Here is a 15,080-nt window from a genome sequence, read left to right on the forward strand (position 1 = left end):
CGTCGCCTTCAACAAAGCGTTGTTGATGAGTGTCACGCAATGAGATAAAGAAGAAACGGGATCCATTAAAATATCCTTTAACAATGTCTCGAATATATAATAATTAACATAGTCGAAGATCTAGAGCGGAATAATCCATTACACTTTTATTATCAATTCGCTTTGAGATGGTGCTGCTGGTGGCGTGCGCGAAATTCTAATTTCGCACATTTTATTTTCGGTAGCCTTGTGGCTCGTGTTTTCCTATTGCCCCAATTTTGTGCATATAGACGAGACTTGTCAGAGTAATGATGCGAAATGAATCACCGGTCGAAAATAAGCTTAAGTGATTAGCGAAATTAGGCCGTAGCGAAGCAATTTTTTTTTTATTTGGGTCGATTCACTTTAGAAGTCGATGGTCCTTTTTTTCCAGCTCGAGACTTTGAGGGTTTCTGCACTCTTGGAACTCGTTACACGGTCTTGGCCGTTCGCCTCACTCGAATGATTCATCCGTGGAAATAGCAGCTCCAGAACATATTATTATTAGTATTGTAATTTCATTTGGCAACAGGCGAAACCCCTTTTCTCTGGCGCCAGCGGATCCGCAAAATAAACATTAGACATTGTCGAAACCGCAAACTGTACGCAGCCTGCTCTGGAAAACTCACGAGACTCAACAAGTATGGTCAACTGATCTAAGATGTTATTAAACTATAATTTAAACGATAGAATATATACAAAATTTGCAGAAAGTGCTTTTTATATTGTATTGTGAGCTATTTCTATAAATATGCTGAACACCAAAACCACGGTGATCAATGAAAAAGACAAACATCACTATAACTAACGGTTGAACAGATGTTATTTTCGCCTTTAAAGTTTATCGTAGAAAGATTCAAGAAGGGTTGATGTCTTCTAACTAAACTCTAGACAACTCCAGCCTCCAGGTTTATTGATAAACTTATTGACACGGCATAAAATTATTGTCATTACGACTTGGATGAAAATCGATACTATCAGCATCCTAATGGACCGTATAATACGGAAAGTTATATTATAATGCCCTCCATAACAAATGCCACTTCCTTATTTATAACGTTATATTAATTTAAAATATGACAAAATCAATGTGACGTAATTCAAATAACTACTCAACTAACCTTCGCTTAAGCTCATATATATAGCACTACATATGATACAAGTGAAGATTGAGATCATCATAGGCGCATTCATTAATTAAAAAACATTTTATTTTGCAGACGTCTCTTACTATCACTACCACTTTGATTGCAATCATTGCACTGTTATGTATGGTCATGCTCATGGTATGCAATGATCGTAGCTTTTGAAATGTAGTATGTCCCTAAGTTAAATTTTAATTAAAAAAGAAAAGTTTATTTTGTCATACGTAATTTAAATGACAATTATAACAATAAACTTAAATTCTCGTTAAAGAAAAATGCGATTATTTATGACCGGCTAGTTAATATTACATATAGTTCAACTTTCAAAAATCAATAGATCATTTGCACAACACAATATTTTAAAAACAGGCCACGCGTTAAAAAAATTGCGAAAAAATAAAATATTTTGTAAAGGCTGCGATAATCGCCGTAGCAATTCGGAGCATAACGGTATTCGGCTTAGACTTTTTGGCGCTCGCTTGATATTTGCTGTTATAGACGGATCAAAGAAATGAAACACCGTAAAATATAGTGCTTTGGACGTAATCTGTGGATTTTGCTTGCCAATGAGATAAGATATAATGCAGAGCAAGCGCTGGATCAGTGAAACAAAAAAGGTTTTCTTGCTTTTGTCGTCTGAAAAAGAACGGACCAAACATGAAGATTTTTTATCTGGTCCAAAATTACAAGCGCCAAAGCTATATTTTATACACATTGCTTACACTATTAAACCAAGAACAAAGTAAATAAAGACGATTGTTTTCCTGTCTTTATTGCTGTGCTGTAACGTATGTGCGGAAAATCTTTTTTTCTTCGTAAATTTCCATTTGATTATTATTAGAGAATTCCTGGAAGCGAGATGGAAAATCACTTTTTGTTTCTATTCTAGCTATGCTACACAAATCTTATAAATAGCGTCATGTATAGACCAATTCAACTGAATCTTGCTTGAATAAATCGCCATTGAATAAAATTCACATATATAGAAGGAAGATTCTATATACACGTCATGTTAATGTCAACTTTATTGCCTTCACAAGAGTGCTGTCTCTTCGACCCCTTAACATTACTTTCGACAATATCGCAAGCATTCCTATACAAGAAATGTTGCAAAACTACACAGTAAAAGATCAGAAGTCTTATCGTTCAATAAGAATTGCATCACTTCAAAGCTTCCTAATTGCGATCATAGCAGCTTTGATCGATGTCTAAGCAATGTTATGTCATGAACTTCAAACACTCAAAATGCACACCTGCATCGAAGAATTCGCATATGACGTGACTCAATTGCTGTGCAATGGAATAGCTATTAAGTTATTGAAAGTCATTGATACTAATGGGTTTTCTCACGCTCTTTGAATTAATAAGAGCCGTCCAGTTGTAAATTTAAGCTGAATGGACCATTTTTATTTTCAGCACCCTCGGAGTGGCGCACGTAGGTGGCATGTGTCAACCGGACAGGAGCTGTTCAGTCAACGAGGACAATGGCATCACTTTGGCTCATACCATCACCCACGAACTTGGACACAAGTGAGTATTTTTGGACAAATTATTAATACAACAGCTCAAAAAATAGCTCCTCTCGACTGCTGTGTGCAGCACAGCTGTTAAGGTGAATTATTCGCAGCGGTGCCAAGCGCGCTACTGTTCCGTATCAATTGGAATAATTCGAGTTTTTGGAAGTCTCGTCCTTTCACAAATGGAATTCCTAACGCGCGCGCCAGAAAAAAAAACAACTTTATCGACCATTAAGAAGATTAAGGATCTATTATCTCGCGGGATACATTTAACGATGTTTAAATCAATGTTTAAAAATACATTTAAATATAATTTCAGCTTTGGAATGTACCACGATACTGAGAAGATTGGCTGTCATAGGCGAGTTGGTTCTACACTTCACGTTATGACTCCAGTGTTCGAAGCTGACACTGTTGAAGTTGCTTGGTCGCATTGCAGCAAGAGAGATCTTACAACTTTTTTGGAGTGAGTGCTTTACAGCTAGCCATTATCTAATAACAATATTCCACATTGCCGGCAACGATACGCGGCTAATAAATACGTTAATCGACCGCGAGACAGGCGACCTGTTTCTATCACCACGCACGTGCGCAAAACTCTATACATAATATTTTCTAACTTAAACTGTACTGTAAAGCTTAAAGAAGAACGAAAACAATATGTTTTATATCTGCTCTATCCACCTCTTCTCAGCAATTAAATAATCTATAATAAAAATATATTTTCAGCTCCGGTATGGGAGAATGCTTATCAGATATTCCAGCACAAGGTGACTACATCTATCCTGAGCTTCCATTAGGTTTGTTTACCAATACTGTGTTAGAATTGTTTTGTCTGTGTCAGAATCTGAATTATTTTATTATTACATATCCGAAAGGAGGTTGAAAACAGAAAGAGCCGTACGCACATTAATTATTTAGTGAGGTTATGTGAACTGATATTAGTGTCTCTACAAAGTATAGTAACTTTTTAAAAAAATAAAAACATAGAACTCCATATAGTAGTCAAATAACTGCACAAAACGGGCTTAACAAAACGTGAAATAATGCGACATTGAAACTTTCCACGTAAAACATCCAACGTCGCACCCGACGTATGGTAAAATTGCGCCGTCTTGATGGAACCACATGTCTTTCACATCAATATCTTTGATTTCGTGCCAAAAATAATTGGTCGCCTTTGACTGTTACAGTCTGACCTTTATCGTTTTCAAAAAAGTAAGGCCCAATGACGCCGCCTGACCACAATGCGCATTTTATGGGCATGTAATAGTCACATGAATATTTTATTTGGCCCTTATGCGGAAATTTTGCTTATTATTAACATACCCAGAGAGGTGGAAATGTGCCTCATCAGAGAAGATTTTATTTGAAAAACCAGCATCAACTTCCTGCTGCGCTAGCACGCAATCTACGTCAATTCTTAGCAATTCTTAGCATGGTTTCTGGGCTTCAGTTCTTATTAACTAAATTTTATACAGGTGTAGGTGCAAGTCCGGATGCAAAACGCGCCAAATGGAGCAATAAGAATAGCCCAAAAGCTGCGAACGCCAACGAATCAACAATTTTGGTACTTCGGCCACACTTTCACTTACGGCAGCAATATTTTTGGCTAAACGGGCGATGATGCACAGGCATTACCTTATCTACATTGCTTCCAGTCTCTTCAATTTTTTAAACTACGTTATCCACTAATTATGTTTTCACATAACAGATAAAAATATTATGGCATTAAAGCATCAACGGAACTTACAATAATAATAAACTTTTTCTGTGTTACGCCACAAAGTTTTCAATCTATCCTCGTATATTATACATTATACAATATGTTTGTAATAAACACATATAATAATCAATAATATTTTCTGTTTCAGGTGCTTTATACGATACTGAAAGACAATGTCGTTTCCAATTTGGAGAAAATGTAGAAAACGTGTGCACAAATTTAAGTGAAATTTGTCAAAATCTTTGGTGCATGGTGAACGGAACGTGTATGACCATGTTACGACCGGCTGCACCGGGAACTTCATGCGGTGTAGACATGGTATGCATTAAAATTCATAAAAAAATTATACTCAACCAATATTGTTTTTTAACGCTGTTATATAAAATTCTAGTGGTGTGAAAATTTGAACTGCGTCCCACGATCACCTCCACCTCCACCTCAAGATGGAGATTGGGGCGATTGGAGCGATTGGTCGGAGTGCTCGCGTACTTGTGGGGCTGGAATATCCATGAGAATCCGACAGTGTGACACACCGTTACCTAAGCACGGTGGAAAGTTCTGTACAGGAGAACGAACAAGGTAAGCTAATTAAAAATTACTAATAACTACATGTACAATAATAACATATTTACTATATTTTAGATACGAAGTATGTAATACTGATCCATGTCCACCAAATGAGCCAACGTTCAGACAATACCAATGTTCCAAATTTGACAATTACTCGTACGAAGATAAACTCATTCCAAAATGGAAAGAATATTTCGATCCTGGTAAATATCATCGTTAATTAAATTATATTGTAATATGTGCTCTATTAAAATTATGTATTTTTAGACATACCGTGTGAGTTATACTGTAGTTCCATGGATGAGACCATCATACTTCCTTTGGGACCTTTTGCTTCCGATGGAACTCCTTGCAAGGAAGACACAAACGACATGTGCATATCTGGCATATGCAAAAAAGTAGGATGCGACTGGGTTGTAGACTCAAATTCAACTTTAGATGATTGTGGAATATGCAACGGAACCGGAACCAATTGTAAACGAGTTCACGGAATATACAATAAACCGATCACTAAAATGTCGGGTTTCAGTGAGGTAGTAATAATATTCAAATAATCAAATGTATTTGTCATAAAACTTCTGGAACTAATATTTCTAATAGGTTGCAGTAATACCCGCTGGATCTAGAAACATTCAAATTGAAGAAGCGGCCAATTCCAAAAACTTTATCGGAATATTCAGTATTAAATCGAAGCAGTTCTACAAAAACGATAAAAAGTGAGTTACTTTAACTTATGAAAAATAACAATGAATCAATTTTTATTGGGTGCTATTTTACATGGATATGTACATCTAAATAAATACTTTGTTCCATAAAATGGATTGTTCGTGCATTAATGTAAAATAAATCTTCCAATTTTTTCTTCGGAAAAGGTTTCGTTGCAGAGTTATTCATAAGGTGTTCACTGTTCTGATGAATGGTCGCTCGCACCAAATCTGTCTAACAGTAATGCACAAACAATTCATTCTATAGAACAATTATTTTATATATTGCTCATTTAAATTGTCCTTATTTTTATTTAAATATTATCTTTTTCAAGTAGTGTCATGAGAAAAAAGTCAATGACTCAATACTTAGTAGCTGGTACTTCAGCCATATATGAAAGAGACAGAGATTGGGAAAAAGTGAAGATTCCTGGCCCAATTCAAGAAGACATACTTATTTATGTAAATATACATATTTTTATTTATTACTCCTACACCCCCCCCCCTTCCTCACACACAAATTTATGTAAAGAAAATACTTGAATTATCCATGCGGAGCAATGAGAGATTTTGTGTTTTTTTTTCTTTTTCGAGTAAATCATATGTATACTTATCGATATCCGCAAAAGACATTATCATATTTTAAAAATAAAGTTAGAAGGGCGATAATATAATAATCTCGATAATCGTACCTCGAGGACTACTACTACTACTCAATACTACCCTGGGTACTCGTACGTACCAGTACACCTCACACGACGAACGAATTGCACAAAATAAATAGACTACTATTTATTTTGTGCAGTACCTGGAGTGTGCGGGTTAATTTTAATAACACTTGGTGATTCGATACTAGATTGGATGGTCTGCTTTTCTCAGACTTTTAAGAGTCGTTCCAGTCTATTCGGCATATCTCTATTTGGTGAGTGTTTGGCTCAAGTCGGAAGTAAAGTAGCAGTTATCCAATGCCAATGAATCGGGATGGAACCAGTGACACATATATTACCAAGCACTTTTGCATGTGTAACGGCATAACGGTAGATTCGAAATCAATACATTTTGGCAGCATCGTAGTTCTCTGGAATGTGCGTGCTATTTAGAGATACTGTGTTTGTGTTTTTATGTGGATGATATAGAACTTTTTTGTTAAAGTAAGGTCCAACGATTTTGATGCAAGTACTTCAGCACTATTATTGGATACCATTAATAAACATACATGCAGATACACGTATCTAGCTGCTTTTTATTTGTTATGCCAACATAAAAACTCTGATTCTTGGACAAGTTTATTATTTTTATGACCCTATTAAAACCCTACTAATTTTTTCTCGCTTACAATAAATCTAATAAATTCTAATACAATTTTAGCAAATGATATACAAAGGAAAGCACCATAATCCAGGCGTTAAATATCAATATACTGTTGATAATCCAAATAGAAAGCCACAAATTAGTTACAAGTGGAGCACAGCAAAATCTTTACCATGCAATCGAACGTGCGGAAGAGGATTCATGCGACAAATATATGTTTGCATAAATAATACAGGAGGTATGCTATTAATTTACTACGAAAATCATATATAAATTCATGTATTAATAAATTATATGATTTAGATGAAGTCGACGAAGATTACTGTACAAACAATAACGAAATAGAAAAACCGATGGAGAGTCTTCAAATCTGCAACGCTCAACCTTGTCCAACTTTTTGGTGGATTGGTCCTTGGACACAGTGTCCACATTGTAAGCAAGTAAGTATTATATCATAAAAATCTGGCGTTTCAAATGAACTTCATGTTAAAAATAATCATATCTGTTTCAGTACAATACTGTGTCGCAGAAACGGAGGAAAGTCTATTGCAAGGACATAAAAGATCACAAATTTTTAGCAGAACACGAATGTGATATAAAGAATAAGCCGACCACGACTACTCCGTGTTTAGATCTTCCAAACTGCAATTACAGATATCCATAAACAGACATAACAAAAATGTGTATTTAATTATGATTGATCCGAAAAGATCAAGTTGCCGAGATTCGAGTCGGAATAAATGGAAAGTCTCTCGTAAATCAAAACTAAAGCATTTATTTTGAATTGTGTCATAACTAATGTATAAGAATGTTTCTTGTGTAAGTTATTAAATTTAGGTGTATATATTCGTATATATAGAATGTAAAATATAGCAATCTTATGTTGTACAAAAGTTGATATGATTTCCAAGCCTGTAAACTCCTATATCGAGTTAAGATTTTAACGAGTTACTAATATAATGCATCGGTGTTCCACTTCGACGGTCGGCAAGGATAAGATCTAGTTTTAATTGGACATAGATCCATTTCAAAAAAGTGTTTGCATTAAGGCAAAATACCATTACTCGAATCAGTTGGATATTATATGTAATATATAAGCGGATTTGAGATGAATGTAGTTTAAGATTATTATGACTGTAATTTAAAATCAAATAGTAAATATTTATTATTAATTATAATCCGTCAAGCATTCGATGATTAATCGCAATAGTAAACTCTTTGTTTATAATTAATAAAATATATATAATTATTGTTCGAGATTAAACAAATATGAGATTAAATTGTGGTAATATTAACGGCTCAGTTTTAAGAGTCACAAAAATGAAGAGTCGTTATTTGTAATTTATATTAACTTTTTAAACGTGAATATGTAGTGAAATATATGTATATATTAATAAATATATTTAAAGTTTTGATACATTTTATTTGTGGTAATGATATTTTTGTTCAAGCTATCAATCATCCTCAGCTGCTAAATCAAATGAATATTCAGCATCTTTCTTATATCTTGCAGAAACGGAATGGCCCGATGATTCCGGCACTGTATACAAAGATATGATTTGCCAAATCGCGAACGAAAGCTTGCGCAAAAAAATAAAAACTACTAAAAATACAAATCAAAACATTAAATAGCATATACCTACGAGCTAAAAATATGATTATTATATATATATATATACATAATTTTATGTATATACTTGGTATTATAAATTAGCAAATTAGACGTACTTAACATGCAATATTATTATAATTTTTACACCATGTTACATTTTTGTAGCAAAATGTATTTATTTCTACATAAAATATGTATTTACTAAAGAATGTCAAATATTTCTACCACTAATATACTAAATACATGTTTCTTAAAAAGAAATTCATTAACAATTTTATATAAAAATATATAATTAGTAAAATATAATCATTGTACGTATTTATTTTTAATCCCTTATTCAAAGATGGAAGATGATAAAAGAAGGAAAAGGACCGAGTACTATTCAAAACCATTAAATTCATACTGAACTATTTTATTGTATTATAATATAGAAGCAATTTACACTTGTCACTTAAAACTTATAAAAATGTTCATTGGTAAAATACATTCGCACTGAAACATTCAAAATAAATCAGTAATCTTGAATGGAAGATAAAATTTGAAAAAATGTATATATATATATAGTTATATGCAACACAGTTCAGTCATCCTTTACTGGCACCCTGCATAGTTTTAACACGAATAACCTATATTATCAAAATACCGATTGTGCCCTAATGCTTAATTTTAAAATATCAAAATAAAATCGTTTCTCTTTCAACTTTACACCTTTACATCAAATAAAAAATTCACACTCAATAAACTGTCATAAGAACTTATCAAGTACTGTATATTAAATTGACGCGTAATCATCAACATAAAAACATGGATATGTCCGATGATTGAATAATCACGACTGTTATATTACTAACATGAACACAAATTCTTACAATAAAGAGAAGCGACATTATATAATACAACAATAAAAAAATATATATCAATAGACAATAAAAAAATAAAATAGGTACATCATCACAACTTCCACATTTTGAAATGTTCGAAGCAACAAAATGGAATGTTATAAGTCATAACAAAAAAATAATAGTACATAATATCATAGTAGATCTTGTCAGTATACCTCCAACGAACTTAGTGTCCTTTTTTCTGAAAAATCAATCATAAAATATTTAACTTTTTATACAAATGGTAATTTAATTGATACATTTAAAATAATTTTACACTAAAATAATACATTTTTGCTGTCAAATAAAATAAACTTTAAAACAAATAGTATCAAACATAATTAATTACTTTAGGTGACTCATCAATTTTCACACTTTTCGGTTTTAGCTTTTTCTGTAAATAAAAATATTATGAAAACAATATAATATACTTTTATCAAATTTACTCACTTTATCTTTAGTTTTTAGCTCTAATTTGGCCGTGGACGATTTTAACTGTTCTAACTGAATGTGCAAGGTTGAGACTTCGTTAGTCAGCTCCGACTGAACCTCGCGCAACTTTTCGACTTCTGCGATTATCTCTGCCTTTTCTTTCACTATAAATAATAAATAAAAATATATTTTAAAAATCTCATACGTATGCGCTTCATAAGAATAATAATACTCACTTTCTCCCTGTCCAATGATACTACACAACTTTTTATTCCTAGTTTTAACTTTAATAAGCTCATCCTTTAAAAGTGAAATTTCAGATTTGAGCTGAACGATCAGCAAGTTTTTTTCTTCCACTACGCTCAAAAGCTGCGAGCCCAGCAACTCGTCACTAGTGGGACTTTCTGGTGTTTTTATAGCTTTCTCTTGCTGTTCAAAAGCTAAAATATTTTTCATATTTACATATATTCAAATCGCACTGAAAAATGTAGCAAAATTAATATATACGTACGATTTTTATGCGTTATAATTTCGAGGGGCGGCGATAAATTAGTATGAATAGGTTGTTGCGTTAATTTCTCTTTTTTCTTTGCCTTTTTACTTATTTGGACTTGGAAGGGTTCGCTCGCTTTAGGCACTTCTTTCTTGTTAACGCTAGTGAGATTAATGTTTTCCATTTTAGATAGTAACAAAGCCTGAAACAACATATATGATTACTAAATATTTATTAGCAATAATTTGACATTCTCAAAATTAATACTTAAATAAACGTAATATATAAAGATTTCGACAGATTGATTCTTGGCATACTATGAAATATTTCTATTAGAAAGAATACAAAGAAAATTCCAAGATATTTGTATTTGAAGAAATATGAATATCCGAACAAGTTTATTTTAGGAACACTCGGATATGACTCGTTTTAATAGAAATGTTTATGTAATTAATATTTTTAGAATGTGGATTGTGCATTGTTCTTTTATGCTTGCCGAATCGAAATTTTTTTTAAATACACAGTACTATGTGTATGTATGTATTAATCTACATTTAAAGATCCGATTAAACGTTTTTTTATGAAATATGTGAAAACGATTTTTACCGTCTTAAACAACCAAAGAACAGCAAAAAGAAATTGTATAAAAATAATCAGAACAAAAGCAGAACTTTCAAAAGCCAAATGTTTCATTATATTCCTGTTTTGGATCCTGCATAATTTCCTGTTAGAAGCGTTAATTGAACAAAGGTGCTTTACAAACAAACCCTCGAGATAACAATTTCGAAAACCAAAAACATTAATCACCGTAACCAAAACTTTTATTACTGTTTCTCACTACTTATACAATGTATTGTAGTCTCGGCTGATAAAAGGTATTGTTTCAGTCAACCCATAATTTTTTTTAATTCATTTATAGACATATTCGTGCTTCACTAAAGGGGGCGGATATTATAGAGGCGAAGTTTAACAATATGCAGTGGCATATCTGCTATTCCGCGGAGGCAGGCAGTAAATGTGGGCCCTTTGGATCGGAAGACCTCAAGAAGATCGGCAAATATGTATATATTAATAACCCAAGACAATCCATTCATACAAAACGAAAAATTTAAATAGTCTTATATCAAGTCTTACATCATACATCCTCTGAAATGCTCGCTTGTTATATTTTTTAATGACTGCATATCCAGAAATTCAAAATGCTTTACGGCCTGAACCCGGTGTTTTATGCCATTTTATGTAAAAACCCTTTAACGGCAGGTCGGTATCTTTTTCCGCCTAATTTCAACTTATTCTCACATCATCCGCTCTATATCCATTTTGTTTCAATATATCAGAATCACTAACATGTAATTTCACACAAAACAAACAACTAATCCGATCTTTACAGTTCATAGAATTTGTTTAAAATATTTTTATTTATTAGATTCTGATGTGAAGTGATCTTAGATAATTTTATTTACGATAGCGAAAGTTTACCTTAATTGAAAAAATAAATTTGATTTTCATTCACACTTTTTAAAACATGAATAATGAAAATTAATAAATTAAAAATAAAATCAAAGGAACAGCAAAAATTAAAAAAAACATATGTACATTATTTCAGTTTTTAACCCGCCGTTGGTCGCACGGCGGCGCAGCGCTCACCCTATCGGTTTTTTTGATGCCGTTTTTTTTGTATGAAGCATATTAACTTGCGGGTCCCTCTACTTTTCAAGAATTATGTTTTCTTCAATATTGCAGGCTCAAACACGTGTTTACTAATTTGATATACATTTGGTTTTGCGTATTAGTTGTGTTATATCAAGGATCGAGAGAGAACGTTATTTACACGGGTTAGATTCGTGCTGGAAATTTTATTTTTTGGTAGTTTCTTTTTATTATTATTTACTTTTTTGTTATTATTATTATGTTTTTAATTTACATAGTATAAAAAAACTTTTTTGAATTTTTTTTTGTTTCTTTAAATAATTTAAAAAATTAAACAAATTTATCGCAAAATTTGCAAATAAAAATATAGCAGTATTTAGGAGAGAAACCTGACACTACGATAATTCATCACCCAGAACCAAGTGAATAGAATCGTCCAAAATGTAATTTTTGCCCTAGGAAAAAAATCGCAAAATCACCATCAAATGCCACATGTGCTATAACCCAATATGCAAAGAACATTCATCGGCATTATGTCCAGATTGCATAACTAGGTATTCAAGTAATCAAGATCAAAAATAATATATATTTTTTCATGTTATTTTTAAAGTTTTAGGCATATATCTAAAAAAATTATATTTTACTTTTAAAATATTTATTATTTTATTTTTCTGCTTTCGTTATATAAATAAAAGTTTTAAAGAATTTATTTATTTTATATATTCAACACTAAAATAAACCAAAAATAAAAAAAATAATAAATATTCAATATTTAAACTTAAAAACAGAAAAAACTGAGAGGCGGCTATTCGCTCAGGCGCGACCAACGGCGTATGCAACACTCGCGCGACCAACGGCGGGTTAACAGGGCTGTTCTGTAGCTGTAGTAATTCGTATAAAAGGTTTGTGAAACGAATACCAGATGATAGTCGTCGACACCACTCAAATATCGCCTAACATGACTAAAAAATATCACGACAAGCAGGAGAAAATAAAACGTCTTCGATTGGATTCAGGTACATGTACATACAAAGAAATGACTGTTTTAAAATTTAAAGAAGAATTTTACGATGCATTGGAAAAAGTAGATAAAATTGACCATGCTTCAAAATTGGATGTCAAGGAAGCAATAGTGCGATATCCAGAAATCGTCGAAAATTCAGCTTTGACCGTCACTGCGTTACCACCAACGCAAGTCTCAGTAAAGCGCTTATTTTCCGCGCTTAAAATGAGCAAATCTGATTTAAGAGCTTCCATAAACGGTGAATTATTAGAAGCAATTCTTTTTTTAAGATCTAACTCAGTTTGAATCACAGATTTTCCAATATATTATTGATTAAGTTAAGCATGTGTGTGGTCTTATATATAATCTTGCGCTGTTTTGTCGGTGCTCTTTTATCTTGCACCCTTTTGACAAGACAGCATATTAGCAATAAAATTACTAAATAATGATATTATTATAGTACTGATTGATATTAATTTGAAATCGACAAAAAGAGAAGGGAAAGAAAAAGCCTTAAGAATAAAAGAGACAATTGACTACATTTAACTTTGTATTTATTTATGAAAATTAAATGTAATTTGAGTTAGAAGCTCCGTCACGGAACGAAAAACAATAAAATATATTGTGCTATCATTTCAACAATATATTGTTTTGTTCGACAAATACATTTTTTGGCCATCGGAACATCAATTTTAAAGCATATAAAGTACATTAGAGAGGTAAAGTTTTATAATAACCCCAAATTGGGCTAAATTAGCTATTTTTTTAAAAACTCACTTAGAAGGACAGACAAAAAGAGAGGGATACTAATGTATTTCGAGAGCCACAAAGATTGCATAAATACTAACTTGTGCAATAAATCACTGGCTATTTTGTTGTGAAATGAAATGGAAAGACTTGGCTGACAAAGCGGACATAACAATTTCCAGAATTTAATTTATTGTAAATGTAAATGTTACCATATGGGAGAAATTAATTAATTAACTTCTGAGATTTTAATTAATAATAACTGACCTTTTGCAAATCGTGCTCATATTTATTAACGAGCTCGTCACCTTTCGGTTTTAATACTTCCGACGGTATGTTTCCTACATTTTTTTTCTTATTCGACTGAGGAACATCTCCGTTAGCAGTCTTTGTCTGCAACAAAATAAAACGTTTTAATATAAACGACAAACTACTTAATTATATATATAACATTTTTACTTTTTGATTCTGGTTATTATTTTTCGTAGGTTTTTTCTTCTCCGCCGGCTTTTTTGCTTCTTCTTTCTTCGCTTTGCTCAGCTTCGCCGGCATATAGTCATCCTCCACTATCTTCAACGACGAAAATCTCGAAGGTACGACGAGCGCCATGTCTGAAAAAGTACTCATCGTAAACAATGCGAACATTATCGTCAAATTATTATTTTTTATTGCGCAATATTTTGCCGGAGTCGTCATAAAATGTGCTAAATTTCGATTCTTAAAACTCATATCGTGAAACTTAAAATCGACGTGAAAACGATCTGGAAAGATCTTTAAACAAAAATGGCGAACAATAACAATGTTGACGGTGCGAAAAAGTGATAAGCGTCTGTATTTACTAACGAATCGGCTATGTTAGGCGTTTGAGGGTGGCATTGATGAAGAATAGCCATTGTTTTATTGATCGGAACTTCCTGGCAAGAATTATGCGTATTTTTATCAGTAAAAATGAACCTGGGTGCGGACTGACGAGAGACGACTACAAGAAGAACGCGGCCTAAACGACATAAATCGTGGCCTAAAGCGCCTAAGTTACAATCAATCAATTATAAATCTTTTTTATATTGAATTCTTAGTAGTTTATTTATTAAAATCAAATTAAGACCACACACTGAGTCACGATAATCGAAAACAATAATTGTATTATTTCAATACTCAAAAAATATATATATTTAATTAAAATAATACACAACAAAAATAATTCATACAAAGAAGCAAACAAAAAAATTATAGAAACAGACCATCTCCTCGTAGCTGACATTAAAACAGGT

The 15,080-nt window shown here is 32.4% G+C and overlaps 2 protein-coding genes across 8 annotated transcripts in view; one reads left to right on the top strand and one right to left on the bottom strand.

The window, feature by feature from the left end:
* The window catches only part of AdamTS-B (ADAM metallopeptidase with thrombospondin type 1 motif B), a 140,844-nt gene extending 132,960 nt beyond the window's left edge, over positions 1 to 7,884 (top strand). For 2 of the 3 annotated variants that reach the window (XM_088200363.1, XM_088200380.1), the window contains 12 exons: positions 2,580 to 2,693; positions 3,000 to 3,146; positions 3,410 to 3,480; positions 4,555 to 4,724; positions 4,798 to 4,985; positions 5,049 to 5,179; positions 5,244 to 5,509; positions 5,577 to 5,692; positions 6,016 to 6,142; positions 7,049 to 7,229; positions 7,295 to 7,431; positions 7,503 to 7,884. In XM_088200363.1, coding sequence (XP_088056489.1) covers positions 2,580 to 2,693; positions 3,000 to 3,146; positions 3,410 to 3,480; positions 4,555 to 4,724; positions 4,798 to 4,985; positions 5,049 to 5,179; positions 5,244 to 5,509; positions 5,577 to 5,692; positions 6,016 to 6,142; positions 7,049 to 7,229; positions 7,295 to 7,431; positions 7,503 to 7,655 — 1,801 coding nt within the window. In that variant the 3' untranslated portion in view covers positions 7,656 to 7,884. The remainder of the gene's footprint in view (positions 1 to 2,579; positions 2,694 to 2,999; positions 3,147 to 3,409; positions 3,481 to 4,554; positions 4,725 to 4,797; positions 4,986 to 5,048; positions 5,180 to 5,243; positions 5,510 to 5,576; positions 5,693 to 6,015; positions 6,143 to 7,048; positions 7,230 to 7,294; positions 7,432 to 7,502) is intronic. The other variant, XM_088200371.1, reaches the window with a different exon arrangement.
* Positions 7,885 to 8,999: 1,115 nt separating this feature from the next.
* On the bottom strand, positions 9,000 to 14,812 carry LOC148238674 (G kinase-anchoring protein 1-A-like). 5 transcript variants are annotated; one of them, XM_088200417.1, is made up of 7 exons: positions 14,764 to 14,812; positions 14,269 to 14,420; positions 14,077 to 14,202; positions 10,428 to 10,611; positions 10,153 to 10,356; positions 9,935 to 10,080; positions 9,000 to 9,686 (listed from the first exon to the last, which is right to left on the bottom strand). In XM_088200417.1, exons 2-7 carry the CDS (start codon positions 14,416 to 14,418, stop codon positions 9,672 to 9,674), a joined length of 825 nt encoding a protein of 274 aa, XP_088056543.1. In that variant the 5' UTR covers positions 14,419 to 14,420; positions 14,764 to 14,812; the 3' UTR covers positions 9,000 to 9,671. The 5 variants fall into 5 exon arrangements, with proteins under 5 accessions (XP_088056543.1, XP_088056552.1, XP_088056519.1 ...); XM_088200426.1 differs by having other exon boundaries at positions 14,649 to 14,812; XM_088200393.1 differs by lacking the exon at positions 9,000 to 9,686 and adding an exon at positions 9,719 to 9,878.
* Positions 14,813 to 15,080: the final 268 nt, after the last annotated feature.

The sequence above is a fragment of the Plectrocnemia conspersa genome, unplaced genomic scaffold, assembly GCF_051122295.1.
Source record: "Plectrocnemia conspersa isolate PC_06_02 unplaced genomic scaffold, ASM5112229v1 ptg000001l, whole genome shotgun sequence".
NCBI classification, from domain to species: domain Eukaryota; kingdom Metazoa; phylum Arthropoda; class Insecta; order Trichoptera; family Polycentropodidae; genus Plectrocnemia; species Plectrocnemia conspersa.